A 23806-nucleotide genomic window follows, 5' to 3' on the forward strand; every position below is an offset into this window, starting at 1 on the left:
GTTGATGTAATATTCATTATCATCATCACCATCACTTTCATTGGGTTGAAACCAACAGGAGTCATGGATGACTCACTGAAATTTATGGACATGACTAACTTGGGTCCATTAACTTCAGTGGGTGTGCTGGAAGTTTGCTGGTTACTTTTTTGGAATGAAATATTTCTATGTTTATACAGTCATTTAATTGTATTGAAACAAAAATCGGGAGAGCACTAGAGGTTCATAATTCAACGAAGAGCTAGTTGTTTAGCACCATCTCAATGCACGGTGCTTTACAGAGTTCAAGAGGGAAGGTCCCTGCCCCCAGGAGCTTACAAACTTCAACCTAGAAGAGGAGAGAAACAGAGGCAGGGGTTAACAGAGAAGCAACATGTGGCCATGCACTTACGCATGCTTAGGCTGAGTTATAGCAAGACAGAGAACTAGGCAGTTGTGCCAAAGGCTTCTCCAAAAAAGGTTGATTTTAAGGAGGGGTTGAATTAATTACCACATTTTTCGCTCTATAGGACGCACCAGATAAGACGCACCTAGTTTGGGGGGGAGGTAACAAGAAAAAATAAATTCTGAATCCCAGAAGCCAGAACAGCAAGAGGGATCTGGCTTCTGGGATAGCTGCTGAAGCCTCTCCCAGGCAGCGGGATGAAGGCTCCCCCTGCCTGGAAGAGGCTGTGCACGGGTAAGCTGCCCTCTGTACCTTCCCCCGTCTCCCGCAAGAACCGTGCGCTCTTTAAAGGGAGCGCGGTTCTTGGGGGCTTTTCTGGGAGGTGATTTTATGGCCAGCTGGAGAGGCCAGGAGGGCTGCCTTTGGCCTCTGGACCTGAAGTTCCCCACCCTGGTCTAATCTATTCTCATGTATACCATAATCACTGCTTGTCCACACTAAACTTAGTTGCACCATAGCTTTGGCCTCATTCCTGGATGACACCCTGGCTGTTGTTGTCATATTTCCCTCCAGGTGTGCCAGAAGTCTGGTGAAATCTCTCTCCTGAAGCAGCAGCTGAAGGAATCCCAGACAGAGCTCAACAGCAAGACCAACGAGGTCCTCAACCTGAAAGCTCAGCTGAAGGACGTCCGGGCAAAGATGGAATTGCTAGATATGAAAATCCAGGACCTGGAAGATTCCCTGCGCGCCAAGGCTATGGAGCTGGAGGTGTGCGAGAACGAGCTCCAGCGCAAGAAGAACGAGTCGGAGCTTCTGAGGGAGAAGGTGAACCTGCTGGAGCAGGAGATCGCAGAGCTGCGGACGGAACTCACCATCCTCAGGGAGCAGATGAAGTGTGGGGCGGCCTCCGCGGGCCTGGAGGGGAGCATGACGGAGGAAGCGCAAGCCCTATGGCGGGAAGTGGAGAAGCTGAAGGCCGAGCTGGGGGAGGCTCAGGATAGCAACCAGCAGATGACGGCCGGCTTCCAACAGGAGCGGCAGACCTGGAAGGAGGAGAAGGAGAAAGTAATCCACTACCAGAAGCAGCTGCAGCAGAGCTACCTGCACATGTACAAACGGAACCAGAACCTGGAGAAGATGCTCCAGCAGCTGGCCTCAGGGGAGGATGGCAAAGAGCCTTTAGACCTTGACCTCCATGGAACTGATGTCCCTTATGAGGACATCATTGCCACTGAAATCTGAAGGGTTCTGCGTCGTCTTGCCCGCTCTGGAGAGGAGATACGTCTTTCAACTGGGGGGGAGGAGATTGTGTGTGTACAGTCCAGGAGAACCACCTGTTTTCTTGGTTGAGGTCCTTTGCCTGGCCAAAATGGATCGCCAGCTGTTGTCCTGCCACATGTTAATGGTGTGAGGCACCAACCCCAACCCTGTCATGCCCAATGCATCCTTCTGGGAGCGCTATCCCGACTAGAGCATTCCAGTGAGAAATAAAAAGGGAAGTGGGGGGGGGCCTTACCAGTCGACCATTCTGTCAGGATAGAATCAAAGCAGCAGCTGATTTCAGTGGAGAATATGCAATAATCTCCATGCCAATTACCACAGGTGGCTGCTTCTTGCCCATGACCCAGATATCAGTTCCCAAGGGCTACTGGAGTGCCAGCCATAGCAAATGCCATTATAGCTCTCCTGCAGCCACTAAACTATGGGATGAGGCCTGTTCATGCTCCGCAAGCCTCTCTGTTGCCATGTGAGAAGACATTTTTAGGGGGGAAGTGCAGGATTTGGCCACTTGTTCCTTTGTTAGAGTCCGTCATCACAGGCTGTCAAGAATATCCTGCAAATTCTTATTGACCAGGGATACGTAAGTGGTCAGGGCCGGCCCTACTATTAGGCAATGTGAGGGATCTGCCTTAGGTTGCAGATGCTGAGGGGGCCAGGAGTGGTGGAGAGCTGTGTGTGCCAGGCAGCCTGCCCTGCAGCTCCTAAGGTGGCCTGTTGCCCTCAGGTGTGGTGGAAGACACCATAGTTGAAGCAAAATTCAGTTGCCTGCCCAGTCAGCTTCTATACATGGAATACAGAGACAAGAATATATCTTGTCCTTTTCCTCAGAGAGGATAGCAATAGGATTCTGAGATACTTGGGGATCAGATGGAATGTAAGGCATTTATGTGTTTTCTCATCTGGGAGAGAACAACCCTGTTCCACTGGTTGCCTGTGGAGGACCCTCTTTCTCCAGCATACTTCTCCGGTCCAAAATAATGGGCTAGTGTTCTAGGCTACTAGAAGCCATAAACTGGCAAATCAGCCACCAGATCTTCCTTGTCATTGCTTGGCATTGCCTCTTCCATGAGCAAGTAAAAGCTGAGAGAGAGGTCTATTTTTATTTAATGTGGGATTGGGAACTGAAATGGTGTGTGTGTTGAATGGGAATGTTTATATTCAGTTATCGAAAATGTGAATATTTTTATGGAGTTTTTGGGAAGGCTTGTTTTTGGCTAATATCTCGTGTTTACTGTCCGCATTACCTGCCCTCTGTTTTGCCAATAGGGTTCAGTCTGCACTATTTCTAACAGTATTGCGCCTTTTAAACAGTCATAGTTCTCCCCAAAGAATCTTCGAAGCTATAGTTAAGGGTTTCTGAGAGTTATTGAGAGACACCTATTCCCCCTGCAGAGCTACCGTTCTCAGAGTGATTTAACAATCAGCCCTTCTTCCTGGTGAACTCCCGTAATTATAACTCTTTGAGGGGAATAGGGCGTTTCCTAACAACTCTGATCACCCATAACATACTAAAGTTTCCATGATTCTTTGGCGGAAGCTATGCTTGCTTAAAATGGGATAATGCAGCTTTAAATGAAGGTGTGACCTTCAAAGGGTATTTTGAACCCACAGCAAACCACCCCCTTCCTTTATTGAGACACCCCAGGAGCTGTGAAATGCAGATGGAATAGGACAGAGGAAGGACTAGGCCAGACTGGTACAGCAAAGTGGAGTTCTTAATGTAGTAATTCTGGAACACAAACAGTTGGATCAAAAGGTTTAAAACTCTCCTCAGGGGCAAAAGAATTGATCAGTTAACAATCCGAAGCAGCACCTGTTCCAGACAGGCACTTCTAAGTTCTCTGCCTTTGTATGGAGCTCCTCATCCCATGAGAGCCCCAAACCAACCACGTAAAAAGCTAGCAGAGAACCTGCTTCTGCCCCACTGGCTGTGGAAAGAGCCTGCCTGTTGCCAGGGCGATACAGGGCAGGCTGTATCTCAGTTCACCTATCCTTTTATAAAAGCGCAAACTAGGTAGGTTACCTTTTAAATGTGAACTAAATTGAATTCCACCTCCATCCCTAGTTGCTGCTGTGAAACGTACAGCAAACTTCTTGCAGGGTGGCAGCTCTGCATGGTATGTCCCACCTCATTCGACTTTCTGGAGGAATAGAAAGGATGTCAGTCCGGCTTGAGGTAGAAGTGGAGAGTCTTTTGCTTCCTCCATTCCTCCTCTGTGGGGAAAAGCTCCGCAGATCACTCTCAGCTTGCAGTGGTGATTAAAAGAATCACTCTTGGGCTTGTGAACACGAAGCCCTGACAGTGTTACCGTCCCCTCTTCTCTGCCTGCCTCCCAGCCAGCTAATTGGGTTTATGCACATATGTTTCTGATTAGCAGAATTTGCATTGTTAATTGCAGTCTCAAAACCAGCCTGCTCCCTGGTGAACCACCAGTGACCCCATGGGGTTAATAACCTCTGAGTGGGAGGGGCTTGGTGTAGCCTGCTTGCCATATCCTGCTGATCCGATCAACTTTCCCCAGTGCCCGCCTGCTGTCTTTCTCCTCCCCTCCATCTACCTCACCTAAGGGCAGGAGACCAGCTGTTGGCAGACATCATTAAAATGGGAGCCTGTTTTCCTATTTAAGCCTCAAAGGCATCTTTTGTGAGAGGGCAGAACACCTCCGGTACAATTTTGCATTTGCCCCAAAGGCTTAGCTCAGCTCCTCCAGATGACCTGTTTATTGAGCATCCCGTCATGATTTGTGCCTAAACAGAAGTTAGGCTATGTCTGGTCTTCATTCGAACATTCATTCTGATTTCTTTGCCAGGAGATTATACAACGATTAGCATTGGTCCTTAATTCATCCTGATTTGGTGGTGATAATTGTTTGTTCATCCCACATTTGCCAGTGCACCTCCCCATTCACTTTCCCAACTACAAAAAGTCAGTTTTGGGAGGTGGGTGGGTGTTTAAGTAGATGTGTTAGACTCGGGCGACTGAGTGCTTTAATCAACTTTAATTGTGCAATCCTAAATTTCAGTTGTGCTCCTGCAGAATACTGACGGTGTGGAGGTGGCCTGTGTTTGGATCACCTGGTGCAATTTTATTGTTTTTCTTAAAAGTGTAGTGCCTGTAGTATTTTTCTTCCATAAGTAATGGAACCAGGGATTAACTATAAAAGAGGCAGCGGGTGTTCCCTTCACATATTTCCCGTTATCCCTTGCTTCCCTAGCTTTTGGTCACAGCACATTAAGATCTTTGGCCGCACCGACAGTTTAGGAAACTTAGCAGGTGGCTTAAAGAAGCCTTGTTTGTCTGCTTCCATGCTCCACCGCATCTACAAGCAGAAACTTCCAAAAGAGAGCAATAATTTGTCATGTAAAAGAATTGGATCTCACCAGTTCCCTTCCTTGTCCCCCATCCGCACCAGTGGTTTGAGCTGATTGTGTACAAATATTTTGAAGTCTTCTCGAGAACACATTCATTCCCACAGTCTCACTGCCAGTGGGGATGATGATTTGAGCATTTCAAATCTGAATGGTGATTATGTGTTTTTAATATTGAAAGCAGCAATGACAGCAACTCTACTAGTGCTTTAAAATAAACACATGACCCTAACTGTGCGGCCAGGTAAATTAGTCATTGTGGTCTTCGTATCGGAGAACACAAAAAACAATGGCAGGAGTTTGCAGCAGGTTATTATTATAATATATTTTTACCCTTCTTTCTTTGATCATGAATTCCATTTTCTTTTGAGACATTGGGCTCCCTTCCCTGACCTTGAGTTTTTATGAGTTGACATTTTTTGTGTTTGGGTACCACAGTAAACTATGGTTTATTGTGGTGGGAATGAGACACACTGAGTCTTAGAAAGGAGATTGGAAGGCTTTTTCCCCTTCTGTTTTTAATTGACTGCAACTTGGTGCATTATCCAAACCTGAGAACCCATTGTTAATCTCAACAATGATTTGTTTTGAACAGGTCAACTTAAAGCCATGATTTATTAAAATGCCCTGCTCCAAACATGCCCTCATCTGCTCCCTAACCATGTTGACTTTTAACAAGCATGTATTTGGAACTCTGCAGAGGAAAAGAGGCTGCAGAAATTTTTAATAGCGAATCAACTTGAATCCACTCTTTTCTGCCACTTCTCCATTCAAATGGAAATCACTTCTGAGTAGACATGTGTAGGGTTGTATTGTTTATCTTCTCCCTCTACCACCCTGGCTGCTTTTTGTAAAGAAAATCACCCATCAGGGTTTAGTTATACACATCTTCAAATAATGCTTAGTTAGAACTTCAGCTGGTCACTATGGCATTCTTTGTAGCATCTGTAACTAGCAGAAACAGCCTTGCAAAGCCGGTGGTGGTTTCTAGCTGCCTTGAAGATCATTCACAGGAAAACATCCTGACTGGGAACCAGTCCACAGCTATGCCAGCTCCCCAGTTCTTCCCACTTCCTTGTTATTAAAGGATGAGGCCGCAGTTTGTTGTATTCCTTCTGTTCCTATTTGCTTTCCAAAATCAGGATTCATGCCATTAAGAATTGCAAGGAGTCCATAGGAAATTACTTTTCTCCTGTCTATAAAAAATTGTTGGACTCCAGTTTACGTCTGATCATTTTCAAATCCCCCTCAATACGGATTAGAGACTTCTGGTTTTAAAACTAGCACCTAAGAGCTTCATGTCGTTTTAAGAATGAGAGGTGGGGAGAGATGCCAGAAAGCTGTCATTGGCCACATATATGGTACAAAATAGATGTGGATAGTCAATTTGAGCATGGTGTCCCTCCACATTCATGTTGCATATGTGCTTAACCTGTAACGTGTGAAGCAGACTTTAATTTGCAAGTGATTTCTAGAGCTCTGCATTTTAGCAGTGTACGAGGCCTTGAATTAGAAGGCTGAACACAATGGCATTCCTGTTTTCCTGAAGTCTTGAGACAATGCAGGCTCCCAATCCTGTGTTCATAAACATTATGCTAGAGAGGACCCGTGACATGGAGAACTTAATCCTTTCTCCACCCACTAACTTTCTGTGCAAATATTTCCCTAACCCCCCCCCCCCCACGCATTGCTTTTCACACACACACAGCTGTACTCCAAGACTCAAAGTGTGCCACCCTCCCACAACTGCAATGCCTTGATAAACACACAGGTATTTGTGGAGAAAATACTGTAGTGACCCAAATATAGCCACACACCCTCCCCCTCCCCCAAAAAACTCCCCACCCTGGATTGTATGAAGGCTGTATTTGGGTCAATGTGCTACGTCACCCTGCCCTAAGATGAAAACGAGCCCTTATACATCCCTGCTGCTGAACCCAGATTGCACCCAAGGAAGGTCCCTCTCTCCACAGGGCTAAATTTATATCTGAATCCACTGGGTGGTTTACTACTGAAATCAGGGCCGTCTTTAGCAGATGCAGCGCTGGGGTGCAAATATCTGCCCAGCGCCCCCAAATTACCACAGATAGTGTTTGGATGGCCTTAGCTGCACACTGCCAGCCATCCGAGGGGGCGCAACTCTCCCCCATGCCGCTGCAGGAGAGTGATCCCCGCAGAGGTTTGGGAGTGAAGTTGTACCTCTCCCAAGCTGCCTCGGGAGGAGAACGATCCTCACAGCGGCTTGGTAGTAAAGGTGGGCCCCTCCCAAGCCTCCACAGGAGGAGAGCGCAGCTTCCCTCCCAGGCCTCCTTGGGAGGAGAGCGATCCCCACAGAGGCTTGGGAGGGAAGCTGTACACCCACCAACCTTATGGTTGGGGCACAGCTGGCTGATGTGCAGGGAAAGGGGAGGCTGTCAGCAAAGCCGTGCAGCTCCCCCGCTCGCTGGGGCGCCCCTGAGAGGCCGGCGCCCTGGCACAACACACCACTAAGCCCTATGGGAAAGATGGCTCTGACTGAAATGCTAGCCAACATGCAGCCAATCCATGTACAGTATTTCTGCACCACAGGATAGGCCATCTGGGCATTGTCTTTCTGCCGCTGTGCAGCTGAGCTCTGGGGTCTGTCCAGCAAACTGGCCCTATTGCTACTACAAGTGTTGCTCCAGCACATGTGTGAGTCCAAAGCCATCCCCACTTAATAAAGAGCCGATCTGTACCTGGAGCACATGTTCCCAGCTGTAAAGCACAGCCTCAGGTCTTGTGTGCAAGTTCTCGCCCTGGGTGTGAACCTAGAACCACCATCACTAGTATTTTCATAGCATTTTTCATTCGGAGGATGCATTGCTATCTTGCTCTGCTTGTCCTCCTAACAAATTTGAGAGGCTGCCATGATTAGTCCCGTTTTAACAACGAAGGTAAGGAGCAGTACTTTCTAGGCAAATGAGACTGTAGCACTGGGTGCTATAGTCACATGTGGTGGCATTGCTTTTGTATAAGCACTATTTCCTACCCTCATCTCTAAAGTGGGAATAAATGTGTGACGTACCTCTCAAATAGAGGTCGGGAACTTGAGGGCCCCGGGGCCAAATGTGGTCCTCCAAGCCTCACTTTCAAGCAGAGGTATCAAGTTCCACCTAACTTGGGGAGGGGGGAGGTTTGTCACATGCATGTGACTTCACATGTGCGACACACGCGTGTGATGTCACGTGTATCGGGAAGAAGCTGCAGGACCGGCCCCAAGGAGGCCCGGCCCCTCAGGAGGGAGGGGGCAGCTCATCTCCCTCCCCACATACTTTCCTGAGGTGTCCTCAGCCCCGTAGAATTGATGTCTATGCTTTCAAGTCAGCTTCCGTGCAACCAGCTAGCCCAGTCAGTGGTTTTCCTGGGTGGGGGGCAGCCATTTTGTCCTTCACCAGCTCTGATATGCATTGCAAGCCAGACACAACTGTCCTGTGATACAGAAGAATGATGTCCGTGCCACATCTGGACCACTTCTAATATGGACTAGAATTCCCCCTGCGCCAATATTTCGTAAGCATGGATTAAAAGTATGCTGTGATGGGGAATCTATGCCCTTTTCTTATTTTGAGGGGCCCTTGGGCTGGGTGCTCAAGCCTATATTTTTTTCACCCCTCTTTCCTCCTCGCTGTTTCTGCTGTTCATTTTATGCGCCTCTCCTCCTCTGTCATATATGCACCAACTCTGAGAGGAGTCAAGTTTGTGGAAGGTACTGGTCCACCTTGCTGATTTTGCCCCTTGCTCTTGTGGAGAGGGCAGGTGAACAGGAAGAAACAGGTAGGAGGAAAAAGGCGGAGGAGGATTGGAAGGAAGCTCTGAGGATTAGCAATGGAGCCCTAACAGGTGTGGGCTCAGCAGGAGCCCAGCAGTGCCAAAGCTTGCCACCAGTCCTTCCTGTTGCTGTTCAAATTGCTTTGATTGTGACTTAGGGATGGATGAATCTGTCATTTTCAGTTGCAGCTTCTCATTATCCCAGTCATACCTTCAGTTCTCCACATGTCTGCAGAGGTTTGCGAAACACTGGTCCTTGCATTTTAGTGTGCATGTCACCTAACAATACATGCACATTTTTTGCAAGCCATTTCCCCTGGTATGATGCATTTTTATATGTTATTTTCACCAATGTATGCATTTCACTCCACACTTTCCAATAATGTATGCATTTTTGTACACATTTTGGGCTTGTGGTTTTTGCAGGTGGGGGGGTTAGAGACATGTGAACTTGAAAGTTAACTGTGTTTTTGTTTGTATCATGTTTCAGGAACTGGGAATAAGGTGGGTTTACATTCAAATTATTATTTTTATTGTTCTTATTTGTCAAATGGGTATACCGCCCTTCATCCAAAGATCACAGGGCGGTTCACAACATGAAAATACAAAATGAGAACACAAAATACATCATACAACAAAAACAAACCAATAGCTCCCTTCCACAAATACATTTATCAGACCATAGAGTGTTTAATCAGTCAGAGACCTGGGTTATAGAGAAACACTTTCTCCTGGCATCTGAAGATATGTCATGAAGGTGGGGAGCCACCACAAAAAAGGCCTATTCCTGTGTCCCCACTCTCCGGGGCCCTCATGAAGCGAGCACACAAAGAAGGATCACACAAAGAAGGATCTCAGACAATCACAGGGTCTGGCTTTGTTCATATGGGAAGTTATTTTGGTCCTGAGCTATTTAAGGCTTTAGAGGTCAAAACCAGCACTTTGAACTGATCCCAGAAATTCATTGGCAGCCAGTGCAGTCGGGCATTGAGTAATTGAGTAAAATGCTCATACTGTCTTGCCCCAGTGAGCAGCCTGCACCAGCCAAAGTTTCCATCCCGTCTTCAGAGGCAGCCCCTAGTATAACACAAACTGAAACAGATTTCTCCTTCACCTCCCTTTTGTCTACAGCCACGTTGACATGTATTTAAAATGGTTTCATTGCCACTTCAAACAGTCGTGGATCCTGCCAAACAATTATGGGAAGTGTTTGTTAAAGAGCGCTCAGAGTTATTAGGAGACCCCTTTTCTCCTCACAGAGCTCCAATTCCCATTGTTCCCTGTGAAGAGGGATTGGTTGTTAAACCACTCTGGGAATTGTAGTTCTGGGAGGGGAATATGGGCCTCCAAACAACTCTCAGCACCCTTAACAAACTACAGCTCCCAGGATTCTTTGGGGGAAGCCATGCCTGTTTAAAGTAGTATCGTAGAGCTTTAAATGTATGGTGTGGATGTGGATGTGGCCTATATCAGCGCGCTACAAGAAAAGTAAATAATTTACTGGAAATGTAAGACTTTGTATCAATCCCATGAAGCATTAAGGGAGTACAGAGAACCCCAGGTCTCACCAGCCATGCACACACACATACACCCAGTCTAATGTGACAATGGGCTTGTTCCCATGTTACGCTGAACACAGGTACAGGCTGCCCCTACACTTGTACAAGTGTTTGTGTGAAAGAGTGTGCACATGTTTATTTGTACAGCTCAGCTACTGGTGTGCACAGGTGCACAGGCTGTTTACGTATTCAGAGGTGTAACGTGGGGGGGCAGCAGGGGCCACCCCTCCCGGGTGCACATTCAGGAGGGCACAACTGAGCCGCAGCAGTCCTGAAGATGATTGGCAGGGAGGTGGCTCCCTTTTCTGGCCCGGTAATGTGCAGCGTGCATGTTGCCTGGGCAGCTGGATGGGCTACAAGTGGATAGCGGGCAGCTGGGCAGGCCCTCCCCTGCTGGGGCAAAGCCCCCTCTCACTGCCAGTCCCTTTCGGCACCTCGGGATGGCATGGCACACTTTTCTTGCACCATGGCTCCTGCTGCTGCTGGTCATGCTGGGTTGCTGCTGCGCCGGGCAGCCCCCTCGGCTTCCTCCTGCCCTGGGGCCACTGCAGAGCCCCCAGACAAGGCCCCCGTACAGGAGCAGGCAGCTGTCGGCACAGCAGGGTGCCGCTGGAGCGGCCGGTGCGGACACAGAAGCAGCCACGCAAGCTTTGGCCGGACACATGCTGGCTCCTGGGCCAGACCTGCGGAGGTTCCTGTGGGCATGCTACGGGTAAACTGCGGCACAACACCCTTTTGCACCTTGCCCTGGGCACTAGCAACCGACGCTACGCCACTGCATTCATTGATTGTTACATGCGAATAACCGTGTGAGTGTACGGCCCAACTACTTCTGTACACAGGTGCCCAGACGGCAAACCCACTGAATGTGATATGTGAACACCCCCTAATGACTGATGCCTTTGCACCAATGCCGTGTTTGAAACTGATAGTCCGCATTGCCAGCATGTTGCCTCCCTGGCGCATCCCAGGCTCACCTGGGTGAAGCCAGAATTCAGGCTGTACATATTAATATTATCACTGTCTTTTCTTTTCCCCCCTTCCATTGAGCTCTTGGTGGTTATTTATTTATTTATTTATTTTTACATGTTATTTCTGGTGACCAATGTAGACTTGATTTTATGTTTTTATGTATAAATAAATTTGTAAAAACCAGAGTCACACTGTCTTGAATATTCCTTTATTTTCTTTTTTTTATAAGATATTTATTAGCATTTTACAAAAAAACCCTCAAGTTTACAGAATAAAAAGAAAACATAGAAGAGAAAAAAATATAAATAAATAAATAAATAAATAAATAAAGAGAAAAATACAGAAATTTCCAAAAAATACATAGAAAGAAAAAAGAGGAATACCAAATACAAAAAAAAAATAATGACTAAGAATTTTTTTAAAAAATAAATCCATTTTCCGATGTCTTTAAGCTCATTTGCTTGTTTCCTTGACCTCCTCACACCTCCCCTTTTTTGTATTCCCATTTACATAATCTATTCAGGAAATCCTTACCCTCTTTCATTTATCTTAACTCTATATCTTAACCTATTATAACTATTTATTTTCATCCATTATCAATCCATATTTGCATATTCTTATTAGCCTTGTTACCAATACCACTTATTTTCAATCCAACATCATTTTAACATTCATTGATTTTACAATATTTCTGCAAATAGTCTTTAAATTTCTTCCGATCTTCTTCCACCAGCTCTTCTCCCTGGTCTCGGATTCTGCCAGTCATTTCCGCCAATTCCATATAGTCCATCACCTTCATCTGCCACTCTTCCAGGGTGGGTAAATCTTGTGTCTTCCAATACTTTGCAATAAGTATTCTTGCTGCTGTTGTTGCATACATAAAGAAAGTTCTGTCCTTCTTTGGCACCAATTGGCCGACTATGCCCAGGAGAAAGGCCTCTGGTTTCTTCAAAAAGGTATATTTAAATACCTTTTTCATTTCATTATGTTTTTTTTAATAGATATTTATTGAAGTTTTCAAAAAATAGAGAAAAAACAAAACAAAAACAATTAAAAACATAAAATTTACATTCCTTACTTTCAATACCATATTTCCCTGACTTCCCCACACCTCCCCTTCTCATATTCCAGTTCCAATTTTTAGCTCAGCAAGTTCTTGTCCCCAAATTTTACCTTATTATATTTAATTCATTTTAGTTAACCAATTTTAACTTATAAACCTCAGTCTTTATACATCAGTACTTATTCTTAAAAATCTTTTTCTAAGGTCGACCCCAATTCCCTTCCACGGATTCCCCATTTTTATATAAGTAGCAAAACAGAATAAAAAGAAACAAAATATAATTGTACACCCTTTGGATTCCCAAAGCCCTACCCTCCCCTTTCCCGGTTTCGAACCCCAACAAATGTCCATCAGTCTATCTGCTGTCAGCCTGGTGACCTCACGTCTGAGGCTCTTAATTCTCTCTCAATTCCTCTCTGCTGGTTTTTTTGATAGTCCTTTGTATTGGACACCAAATCTCGAAGAAGCTCTGTCCCAAAAAGGTCCATGTTTCTTCCAGCCAGACCTCCATATTTAAAAGTGGAGCCGAAATCTTGTTTCTTGCTTCTCTTTAGTCCAAATGTCCCAAAGGCTCCAGTTTCCACTTTAACCAAGTTTGTAATCCATAGGTCTTCAGATCTCCACATGAGGAGATCTCTCCATTCTCCATTCTTCAAATCAAACCAAATTTTCATCATCCTGTTCTTATTTTCCTTTGTGTCCATCTTAACAGGCCTCTGGCTCTCCTTAATCATCTGTGACATTATAGCTCCTCCTTCCTTTTCCTTCAAATCATCATATATCTCTTTCCTCACATTCTCAAATTTCTCAGATTTCTTTTCTTGTTCAGCTGCAGAGATTTTTAGTTCAGCTGCAAAAACTTTTTGTTCAGCTGCAAAGACTTGAGTCAAGTCCCTTCCAGGCTCAGTAGTTTTATTTACTGTTTCATTCAATGTTATAACATTTGTAGCCAAAACATCACTTTGTTCTTGTAACTTTCCCAAGAGAAAAAAAGTCCTCTCCAGTTCAGCCAGTATTTTTCCACTTACAGCCATTCTTGTAATGTCCCTGAACCCCCTCTAGAGGGGTTCTGGTTTCTTAGTATCTTCCAGTTCCAACCCAAAAGTCAAATTAGCCTTTTCTTCTTTATTTTTAACAACTTATTACCAAATTGTAACAAATATAACCAGCAAAGACAACAGAAACAAAGTTCTCCTTTTTTCCCAACTTTGACAGCTAGTTTGACAGCTGTCAAAGTCTTCTATATCTCTTCAGCAGGCTCTCTCACCGATCGCTCCTGGGTCCTGGGGGAGGGGTGACAATTCCGCTCTCAATATTCTCTCTTATCCTCCAGCAAAATCACTTATGTTGCCAAAACGTGGAGTTTATTGCTTTTATCCACTAAAGAGAAAGGTGTTCTCTCAACCTTAGTTATCAAATCCTTGCTTTAAGATGTTTACAAGGCGGGTAGGCGGACTTCCTCTTTGCGCCTTACCCGGTCGTGCCTAATTCCCAAGAAAAATTTTCCCTTTTTAAGTCCAATTTCCGTATTACTCACGGGTTGTTACTTTTAGTCCAAATGTTCAGAGAAAGAAGTCAGCGCTCTCCGTCCATGGCATGCGGCTTCACTCAGCAGGGGAAGCAGTCGACTCTCAGCACCGCACCGCACCGCTCTCTGTGCCCCGTTCCGGAGCCTTTAAAAAGGCTCCTTCGCGGGTCGGGGGGCGCAAATGGTGCCCGCCGAGTCACCAGGTCCACAGGCTTCAGCGCCTGTGGTTTCTGAGGGTCCCCGCGTCGCCGCCGCGGCAGGACCCGATCCCTACTAAGCCGATTCCCTCCGGAGCTCGGAGGGAATCCGCCATTAGACGATGGCGCTAACCCGGAAGTCTTTTCCTTTTTCATTTCATTATAGATCATCTCCCAGAAAGCCTTAATCTTTGGGCATGTCCACCAAAGGTGAAAGAATGTACCTTCAGTTTCTTTACATTTCCAACATTTATTATCAGGCAAATGATAGATTTTTGCAAGCTTGACTGGTGTCATGTACCACCTATAAATCATTTTCATAATATTCTCTCTTAAGGCATTGCATGCCGTAAATTTCATACCTGTGGTCCACAACTGTTCCCAGTCAGCAAACATAATGTTATGTCCAACATCTTGTGCCCATTTAATCATAGCAGATTTAACCGTCTCGTCCTGAGTGTTCCATTTTAACAGCAAGTTATACATTCTTGAAAGTATCTTTGTTTTGGGATCTAGCAGTTCTGTTTCCAACTTTGATTTTTCCACCTGGAAGCCAATTTTTTTTTGTCCAAATTATAAGCCTCTCTTAATTGATAATAGTGAAGCCAGTCTCGCACTTTATCTTTTAATTTCTCAAAACTCTGCAATTTCAATTTGTCTCCTTCTTGCTCCAAAATTTCCCAATATTTCGGCCACTTGGCCTCCATATTGGGCTTTTTCTGAGCCTTTGCTTCCATCGGTGACAACCACCTTGGGGTTTTATTTTCAAGGAATTCTTTATATCTTATCCAGACATTGAACAATGCTTTCCTGACAATATGGTTTTAAAATGCTTTATGCACTTTAACCTTGTCGTACCACAAATATGCATGCCACCCAAAAACATTATTAAAGCCTTCCAGATCCAAAATGTCTGTGTTCTCAAGAAGCAGCCATTCTTTCAACCAGCAGAATGCTGCTGATTCATAATAAAGTTTAAGGTCCGGCAGGGCAAAGCCACCTCTTTCCTTTGCATCCGTTAGTATTTTAAATTTTATTCTGGGCTTCTTGCCCTGCCAGACAAATCTAGAAATGTCTCTCTGCCACTTCTTGAAACAGTCCATTTTGTCCAAAATTTGTAATGATTGAAACAAAAATAACATTCTTGGCAATACATTCATCTTTATAACAGTAATTCGACCCAACAAGGAAAGCTTCAAATTTGACCATATTTCTAAGTCCTTTTTCACTTCTGACCAACATTTTTCATAGTTGTCTTTAAATAAGTTCCCATTTTTAGCTGTCATATTAATCCCCAGGTATTTCACTTTCTTAACCACTGTTAAACCTGTCTCATTCTGAAACCTCTCTTTCTCAATCGGTGTTAAATTTTTCTCAAGAACTTTAGTTTTTAACTTATTCAACTTAAATCCTGCCACATGACCAAATTCTTGAATCAGTTCTAATACTCTTTTAGTACTAGATTCTGGCTCCTGTAAAGTCAATACTAAATCATCTGCGAAAGCTTTCAGTTTATATTGTTTGGCTCCGACCTTTATACCTTTGATCAGACGGTCCCTTCTGATCATATTTAACAGAACCTCCAGGACCGAAATAAAGAGCAATGGGGAAATTGGGCAGCCTTGTCGTGTCCCTTTTTCTATCTTGAATTCCTCTGTCACCACATTATTAACTATTAATTTAGCCTTTTGTTCTGAGTAAATTGCACTTATACCATTTTCAAACCCTTGACCAACCCCCATCCCCTGAAGATTTTTCTTCATAAAGCTCCAAAGAAAGCTTCAAAGGCTTTCTCCGCATCCACAAAAATTAAAACTGCTTTGGTGTTGATGTCCACTTGCAACTTCTCCAAAATGTTAATTATATTCCTCATATTGTCAGACAAGTGTCTGCCTGGGAGAAAGCCAGCTTGGTCCTTGTGTATCTCTTCCACTAATACTTTTTTTAATCTTTTGGCCAAAATGTCAGCAAATATTTTGCAATCCACATTAAGCAGGGATATGGGGCGGTAATTCTTGAGTTGTGTCTTTTCAGACTCAGTTTTCGGTATAAGTGTAATATATGCTTCTTTCCACGACTCTGGCGCTTTTCCCCCCTCCAAAATTTCATTACAAACCTCCTTTAGTGGTTGAATTATCCAGTCCTTCAGAGTTCTATAGTATTTTGAGGTTAAACCATCCGGCCCTGGAGATTTGCCCAACTGCATATTCTGAATGGCACCTTCTACCTCCTGTTCTGTAATTTTGTAGTTCAGCATTATCTTGTTTTCTTGAGAGATTTTTTGTAATCCATTTGTTTTTAAAAATTGGTCTATATCAAACTCTTTCTGTGGCCCTTGTGTATATAACTGTTTAAAGTACCTCTGGAAACATTTTCTAATTTCCACTGGATTCTGAATGTTCTTTCCTTCCACTTCCAAGTTAGTAATGGTGTTAAGCTTTTGTCTTTTTTTCATTTGCCAAGCTAACAGTTTCCCACATTTATTAGCCAATTCAAAAGTCCTTTGTCTCATTTGTTTAATTTTCCATTCAATTTCCTGATTCATCATCTTCATATATTGCACTTGATATAACTTTATATCTCTCAGAATCTCTTGTGACTTTGGTTTCACTCTCAGTTTCTTCTCGCCCTCTTTTATTTTTTCCAAAATTTTTTCTTTTTTCTCATTTTGAGCTCTCTTCTTTATTGAATTCTGTTGAATCAGAAACCCCCTCATAACTGCTTTACTTGCGTCCCAGATTACTCTTTTTTCAATGGTAGTGTTCAAATTTATCTCAAAATAGTCTCTCAAGGTTTTTTGGGCCTTCTTAATAACCTGAATATTCCTTTATTTTCTTTGAGTTTCCTGAACGGGGAGAACTGCTATGAAAATGGGCCCGCTCCATGCCGGTGCTTTCCAGAGTTGGGATTTTTGGAGTACAGCAACTTCTGAAGGGCACCAGGCTGGCGGAAGCTACTATAGGCAATGATAATTTAGAACACTGGCTTTTTTTGTCTAGCTACCTATGTTATCTACAGCTGCAATCAAAATTATTCAATCCCCATTGCAAATCGGGTTTATTATCAAAAATTTACAGACTTTCAGCTGTTTGCAATGAGCAAATCAAACAAATGCCAGTATAAGTTGCATTTCCAGCCGAAAGTCTGTAAATTTTGATAATAAACCTGATTTGCAACGGGGGTTGACTAATTTCAATTGCAACTGTGTGTTCTCTCTCTTTCTGAGTTTCTGTTTTGTGGTTCCTAAACTGCCTTACATTCAGAGAATATCCAAATAATGTGCAAAAATAGGCTACAAAACACAGGGCAGATATAAGAAAGTATTTTTTAAAAAAGTCCAATAAGACCTTCGAAACTGTGGAAATAAAATGGGGCACTAATGTGAAGAGTCTTGAGAGAAGAAAGAAACCTTTGACATATGTCACAAACATAGGAAGGCTGGGTCTTGCTTGGTTTCAGAGGCAAGAGAATTCCGGAGAATTTGGGCCACAAAAGATGTCTTTGAGTCACAAGAGGCTTTGTCACAGGGTCTAGTTTCAGCATCAACTGATATTCACTGTGTTATAAGAATTTTAAGGTCTTAGACATATAATAAATGTTCATAAATGTACCAAGCAAACACGTACATAAATATATAAACCACATGTCTGAAGCAGCACAGGAAGACAGTCCTAAAACCATTTTGACTCCCAAGCTGACCAAATGTTTCTCTGCAAGGAGGGAGGAGGTGGAAAAACCTTCCCTGTCACAGGAATTGTGTAATCACCATTTCAAAGCAATGGGCAGACTACCAGCAAAGGCAATCAGATAAGGCATTATCAGATAACCTGGCAAACAGGAAAAACAACAACATTCAAATTTCTGAGTGTAGACCACCTTTTCTGTGATGTAGGTATGATGTTTGCGGGGGGTTGTCTTGGATTACACCCCTTCTGTGATGTATGTATGATGTATGGAGGGGTGGTCTTGAGCTCTAGGGCAGGGAATTTAAAATGTCTACAGTATATAAGGGCAGGCAAACCTTGGTTCTGGGTCCTCCTCCATCCTCCTGCATGTGAGGGGAGCACCCTGTTGCAACAGTTCAATAAAGATAAGGCTTACTAGCTGCTTTGCTTCTCAATATTCTCTGGTTGGCCTCTGACATTTTCTCCTACCAATAGGGAACCCATGTAAGGACTCTATGCTGGCTCTTGGATACCCCATAAGGGAAAAGGGGCAGATTTTGTTTACAACAACTGGCAAATCTTAAGTGACTGCCGTGGGGTGCAGATGGAGCTTGGTATCATCTCCGCTGACTTTCAGGGTTTCAGGCAGGGGTCCTATTCTACCCTAGCTGGAGATGCTGGGATGTGAGACATGCTTGTTCCACATGCACAGCCAAGGCTCTATGACTGAGCTACAGTGCTTCCCATCCAGTAGCCTCAAGCGTCCAGCAAAGCACACAATTGAGAGAGGAGCCAGTGAAATAATAGGAATTCACCAGGACCAGGGAGTTTGCACACCGATGTGACCTCGCTGAGGAATGGACATGTGTGAAGTGACCCCTGGCAGGAGACCCCTGACTTTGGCAAGTGGAACGATGAGGCTGCGACTGCAGCTCTTAATTAAGATGAAAGTGACAAGCCCAAAGGATGGCAAAACAAAATTAAATTCCTCCCTTGTTCCAGGTTCCTGGCTGTGACAAGCAGATTGGACTATTTGCTCGTGGCAGATGCTGCGCATAATGTGCGCTCACGCGTGTGCTCACCTCCTTGCATGCATTCTTTCTGCCATACAGGAGCCACTAGGAAGCAGGAGCTGTGACTTCATTATGAGGAAAGCACACCTGCTGCCTGCAAAAAAAAGGAAAAGGGAAAAACCCACCTTCTGCAATAAATAAGAAAGGGCTTCATTTTGATTACCCATGAAATGGTTTCAGCATAACAGATGTGCTCCTGGCTTAAAACCTGGTGTGTTCAGGCAGTGATCACCTCAGTGCGAAAAATGTAGATCTTGCAGTTTTCTAGGCATCATCCTGGTTTGTCTCCTTCCCACTAAACATGTTTGTGTAAGTGACTTCTCCTGCATTGCAGGAGGTTGGACTAGATGATCCAGCCTTTGCCAACTTCCGGGGCCCTCCAGAAGTCTTGAACTACAGCTCCCATCAGCCCCAGGAAATACAGCTGTGTACTCTCGGGGGGCCTGCAGCTAATGAACATAAATGTCTAAAAACAGGCTGGCCAAGGCTGAAATCCTTGGCAACCCCAGAGTCCATTCCCTATCGCTTTGTCTGCTGCTTGTGCTAAAGAACGGAGAAGCAGTTGCCTTAAAACACCCAGACCCCAGCTGAAGCCATAATCTTATCATCCATCATTGCTCAAACCTGCCTCGGGTTTCTTTGATCTCACATGTGTCTGTAACTAGATCATAAAACTGAACAGTTGTGGTTTAAGTCACATTTTAATTACAGAAGCCATGGAAACAGAAGCTTCTGAGTGAGACAGAATGACTGCTGGAATTGGCAAAGAATCCTAATGTCTGATTTCAGCATGCAGTGTGCATACCTCTCACTATGTTCGCCCCCATTTCTGTTTTGGGACATTCTGCATGCACATGCATGCATGCACACAGAGCAAACAGGCCCATTTCCCTGCCCTATTCCTTCATGGGGCCCCATTTCCCCGCCCTATGCCTTCACAGCATTCTCCATCCTTCACCAACCTCAGTTATGGGCAATAAGACATTTAGCAGCCTTCATATCAGTGACAGGTGAGGCAGATTATACCAATGGCACCGAAATTAACCAGCCAGCTTTCCTGCAATCTCCTCTGCATCACACGGGGTTAGAGTGATGGATCCTGGGACACATCCCAACATATCTCAGGTGAAAAGGTAAAGGACCCCTGGATGGTTAAGCCCAGTCAAAGGCGACTATGGGGTATAGCACTCATCTTGCTTCAGGCCAAGGGAGCCTGTGTTTGTCCACAGACAGCTTTCCAGGTCATGTGGCACAACGGAACACCGTGACGGAAATGGAGAGCAGAAGATGGAAGCAAGATGGATGGCAGTGAGGTAGGCTTCTGTTCTCCTCTTCCTCAAGGTCATGGTGGTGGACAAGGGGTGAGGGAGTGGACCAGCCCCAAACCAAACCAGGCCAATGATTGCAGTTCTGTGATGAATCCATATCAGAAGCCATGGTCGACATCTCATCATCAACAGCCAGAAACAAGCCCTTAAAAAGACCATGAAAATTTGCTCTCAGTTTGGGCTGCCACAATACACAAGTTTATCTGAGGTCCGGAATAGAAATCACCCAAATACAGTACAGTATACAGTAGTATTTGCTGTTGTTCTAGCCTGCAAACATTACATAAATAAGGTCATTGCTTTCTGAGTTGTTTTTGATGTTCCCCATCCATTGACATACACTGAAATTAACTATGTGTATTTTGGCCATAGTGAACAGTGAGATAAATAGCGTATGTTTTAGCAGAAACCGAATTGCAGTGGAATGGAAACAGTGCTGTTTGCAATGAACACGGGATGGAATAATAATAATAATATTATTATGGCTGGGTTTCCCCAGCCACTCTGGGCGGCTTCCAACAAAACACTAAAATACAATAACCTATTAAACATTAAAAGCTTCCCTAAACAGGGCTGCCTTCAGATGTCTTCTAAAAGTTTGGTAGTTATTTTTCTCTTTGACATCTAGTGGGAGGGCGTTCCACAGGACAGGTGCCACTACCGAGAAGGCCCTCTGCCTAGTTCCCTGTAACTTGGCTTCTCGCAGCAAGGGAACCGCCAGAAGGCCCTCTGCGCTGGACCTCAGTGTCCAGGCAGAATGATGGAAGTGGAGACGCTCCTTCAGGTATACAAATTGTTGCCTTCTCACATCCCTGGCTGTAATTCAGCTGTGTGGTTTTCCTCTCTTTCCCCAGTACTTGTGCTCCTCTTCCACCACCGGTTTGCAAAAACTGACTGGATCACCACTACAAATCCCAACAAGGTCTTGGGAAGTGAACCACAAAAGAAAGAAAGCCACGCTGATGACAGGAGAGGATCTAGGAGAGACCTTCCCGTCCGCACAGCCCCTCTTTGAGTTGCAAATGCACTGTGGCCAATTTCGTCAGCTCTGCTGCCTGTTCCCTGCTTTGCATCTGCCAGCCCAGCCCAGCAAACCCCTTGGGGGGAAGGTGAATGTTTGTTCTCTAGTGAGGCAGCTGCTCCTTGCTTCTCCACGGGGCTGAAATCAGATGGCAGCAGGGCAGGCCCTGTGGGCAGTCCTCATTAATTGGTACTCCAACAAAAATTAAGACTTAAAAGGGGTAAGTGCATTGGGGCAGCAGCTGGGGAGAATCAGCGTGCCCCACTGTGTGTGCTGTCTACCTGCTGCCTGCCGGACCCACCATGAAAGGCCAGGCTGTTTGTTTAGCTTCCAGCTAAGAGCCTTGCATGTCTTGCGGAGAGTCAAGGAGGCAATCAAAACATCATAAGACGGACTTTCAACTCCTGTGCCGGGTTTCACGCAGAGGAGAGGCAAGATTCCATTTTCACTGGGACCTGCTGTGTCTCTCACATATGCCCTGGCTTTTAACATGAAGGTGTGGAAAGGGGAGGGAGGCTGCATTGTATATAGTGGATGCTAACAGTGGTGTCTGTCACCTGGATAAATTGCTTCCATTTGGAGAGTGGGGCTGGCCGCACCTGGTCATTGATCTGTCACCTTCCAGCATGGAGAAAATTGGATCTTTTCCCCAGTCACTGTTGCCTAGGGGAATCCACAGGGTTCTATGGCTGCATTTAGAGCCCATTTAAATTATAACTGTTATTTCTACATTTCCATCTATACATATAAATTTGCAAGTACAAATTTTATGCAAACGAGTATCCTCTCTGTTGTCTTTTTTCCTTTTCTTTCTTTCTTTCTTTCTTTCTTTCTTTCTTTCTTTCTTTCCTTCCTTCCTTCTTTCTTTCTTTCTTTCTTTTTCTTTTCTTTTCTTTTCTTTTCTTTTCTTTTTTCTTTGACATTGCCTAGCTCACCATCCAAGTCAAGCAGTGCAGAGTATGGAATGGTCACTTGGCTCTATGGGATAGCTCGGGCAGAGGCCACTGTCATGTAGTGCTTATGCCATTAAACGCTTTCATTTTTATCTTAACCACAAACTAAACTGGATCTAGCAGCCCATGTCTTTGTTTGACATAGCTATCCGAATTCGTGTTCTTGCTCTTTGAAAAGGTATGTGCAGAGCCCTGTTCCCATAGTAACCAAGCACCCAGCATCTCGGAAGCAACTGCTGGTAGCCCCATTATCAGTCTCTGGGGGTGGGAGGTTAGCAATAAAAGGGAAGAGAAAGGTATGTGAGCTCTGGGCCGTTCCAAATCTCCTCCATCAACAACAGCACAGCACCTTACCTCACTGACTACCTTCTCATGAAACAAGAATTAAGCAGCTTTTCCATTTCGGCTGCATCAGAAGGGCATGACAATCTTACCAGGGTTTACTTTAACTCAGGGGTCCCTAAACTAAGGCCCAAGGGACTAGTTTATCCGGCCTGCAGCGGCACTGCGCTATGCAGCTGCCCACTTCCGGGTTGGAGGAGCACCAGAAATAGCTTGTGTGCATGTGCAAGCATTTTTTTCCAGTGCACATCCGGGTCGGTGGAGGCCCATGCACATGCACACAAGCTATTTCCGGTGCTCCTCCAACCCAGAAGTGCGCCGGAAATAGCGTGTGCGCACGCGTATGGGCACGCTCTCCCCCGCCCACGATCAGTGCTGGAGAGGCGTGGCCCGAGGCGTGGTAAGTTTGCTGACCCCTGCTTTAATTCCTCCAGCACCAAACCCCAACAGGAAACAAGGGCTGAGGGTCAAATATATTTGCATTCACTACTATATACCAGAATAGTCCCTTGTATACCCTGCAACAGGAATAGCCAATGTGGTTTGTTGACGACAACTCACAGCAAGCGCCAGCCGGCACAGCCAATGATCAGGAATGATGGGAGTTGCAGTCCTTTAGCATTTTGGGTCATCTAGTGCAATCCCCTGCAATGCAGACATCTCAACTAAAGCATCCATGACACGTGGCCATCCAACCTCTGCTTAAAAACCCGCAAGCAGTGCTTTTTTTTTTTTTGATAAAAAATGTTTAGGGACACAGTCATACCTTGGGTTACAGACGCTGCAGGTTGTGTTTTTTTGGGTTGCGGACTGCCAGAACCCAGAAGTACCAGAACGGGTTACTTTCGGGTTTTGGCGGTCGCACATGCACAGAAGCGCCAAATCGTAACCCGCACATGTGCAGACGCTCTGCTGCGGTTTGTGAACGTGCCTCCCGCACGGAACACGTTCGCAACCCGAGCATCTACTTTACTCTCATTTTCCTACTCATATTGAAATGCTGCCCCTCAACGAGGCCAAACTTAGATTCCCAAAATGTTTAGGGGTATGCGTACCCCTGCGTCCCCCCCCCAGAAAAAAAGCACTGCCTGCAAGGAAGCAGAGTCGACCACCTTCCGAGAGAGTCTTGAGGTCACTGTGTTGGCCCCCCCCCCGTCCCTTGACACGTCACAGGTGCAAACAGGGACACTCCTACATCCTTATCAGGAACGGCAATAAAATGTCAATGCTTTACAACTGGGCATTCAGTTTACCTCTAGTTTTGTTGATATTGCTTTATGG

The 23806-nt window shown here is 45.1% G+C and overlaps 1 protein-coding gene across 2 annotated transcripts in view; it reads left to right on the forward strand.

Moving 5' to 3' along the window:
- The window catches only part of LZTS1 (leucine zipper tumor suppressor 1), a 40033-nt gene extending 34254 nt beyond the window's left edge, over positions 1-5779 (forward strand). For both annotated transcript variants that reach the window (XM_053367274.1, XM_053367275.1), the window contains exon 4: positions 959-5779. In XM_053367274.1, coding sequence (XP_053223249.1) covers positions 959-1627 — 669 coding nt within the window. In that variant the 3' untranslated portion in view covers positions 1628-5779. The remainder of the gene's footprint in view (positions 1-958) is intronic.
- Positions 5780-23806: the final 18027 nt, after the last annotated feature.

The sequence above is a fragment of the Podarcis raffonei genome, chromosome 15 (genome assembly GCF_027172205.1).
Source record: "Podarcis raffonei isolate rPodRaf1 chromosome 15, rPodRaf1.pri, whole genome shotgun sequence".
Taxonomy (NCBI): Eukaryota; Metazoa; Chordata; class Lepidosauria; order Squamata; family Lacertidae; genus Podarcis; species Podarcis raffonei.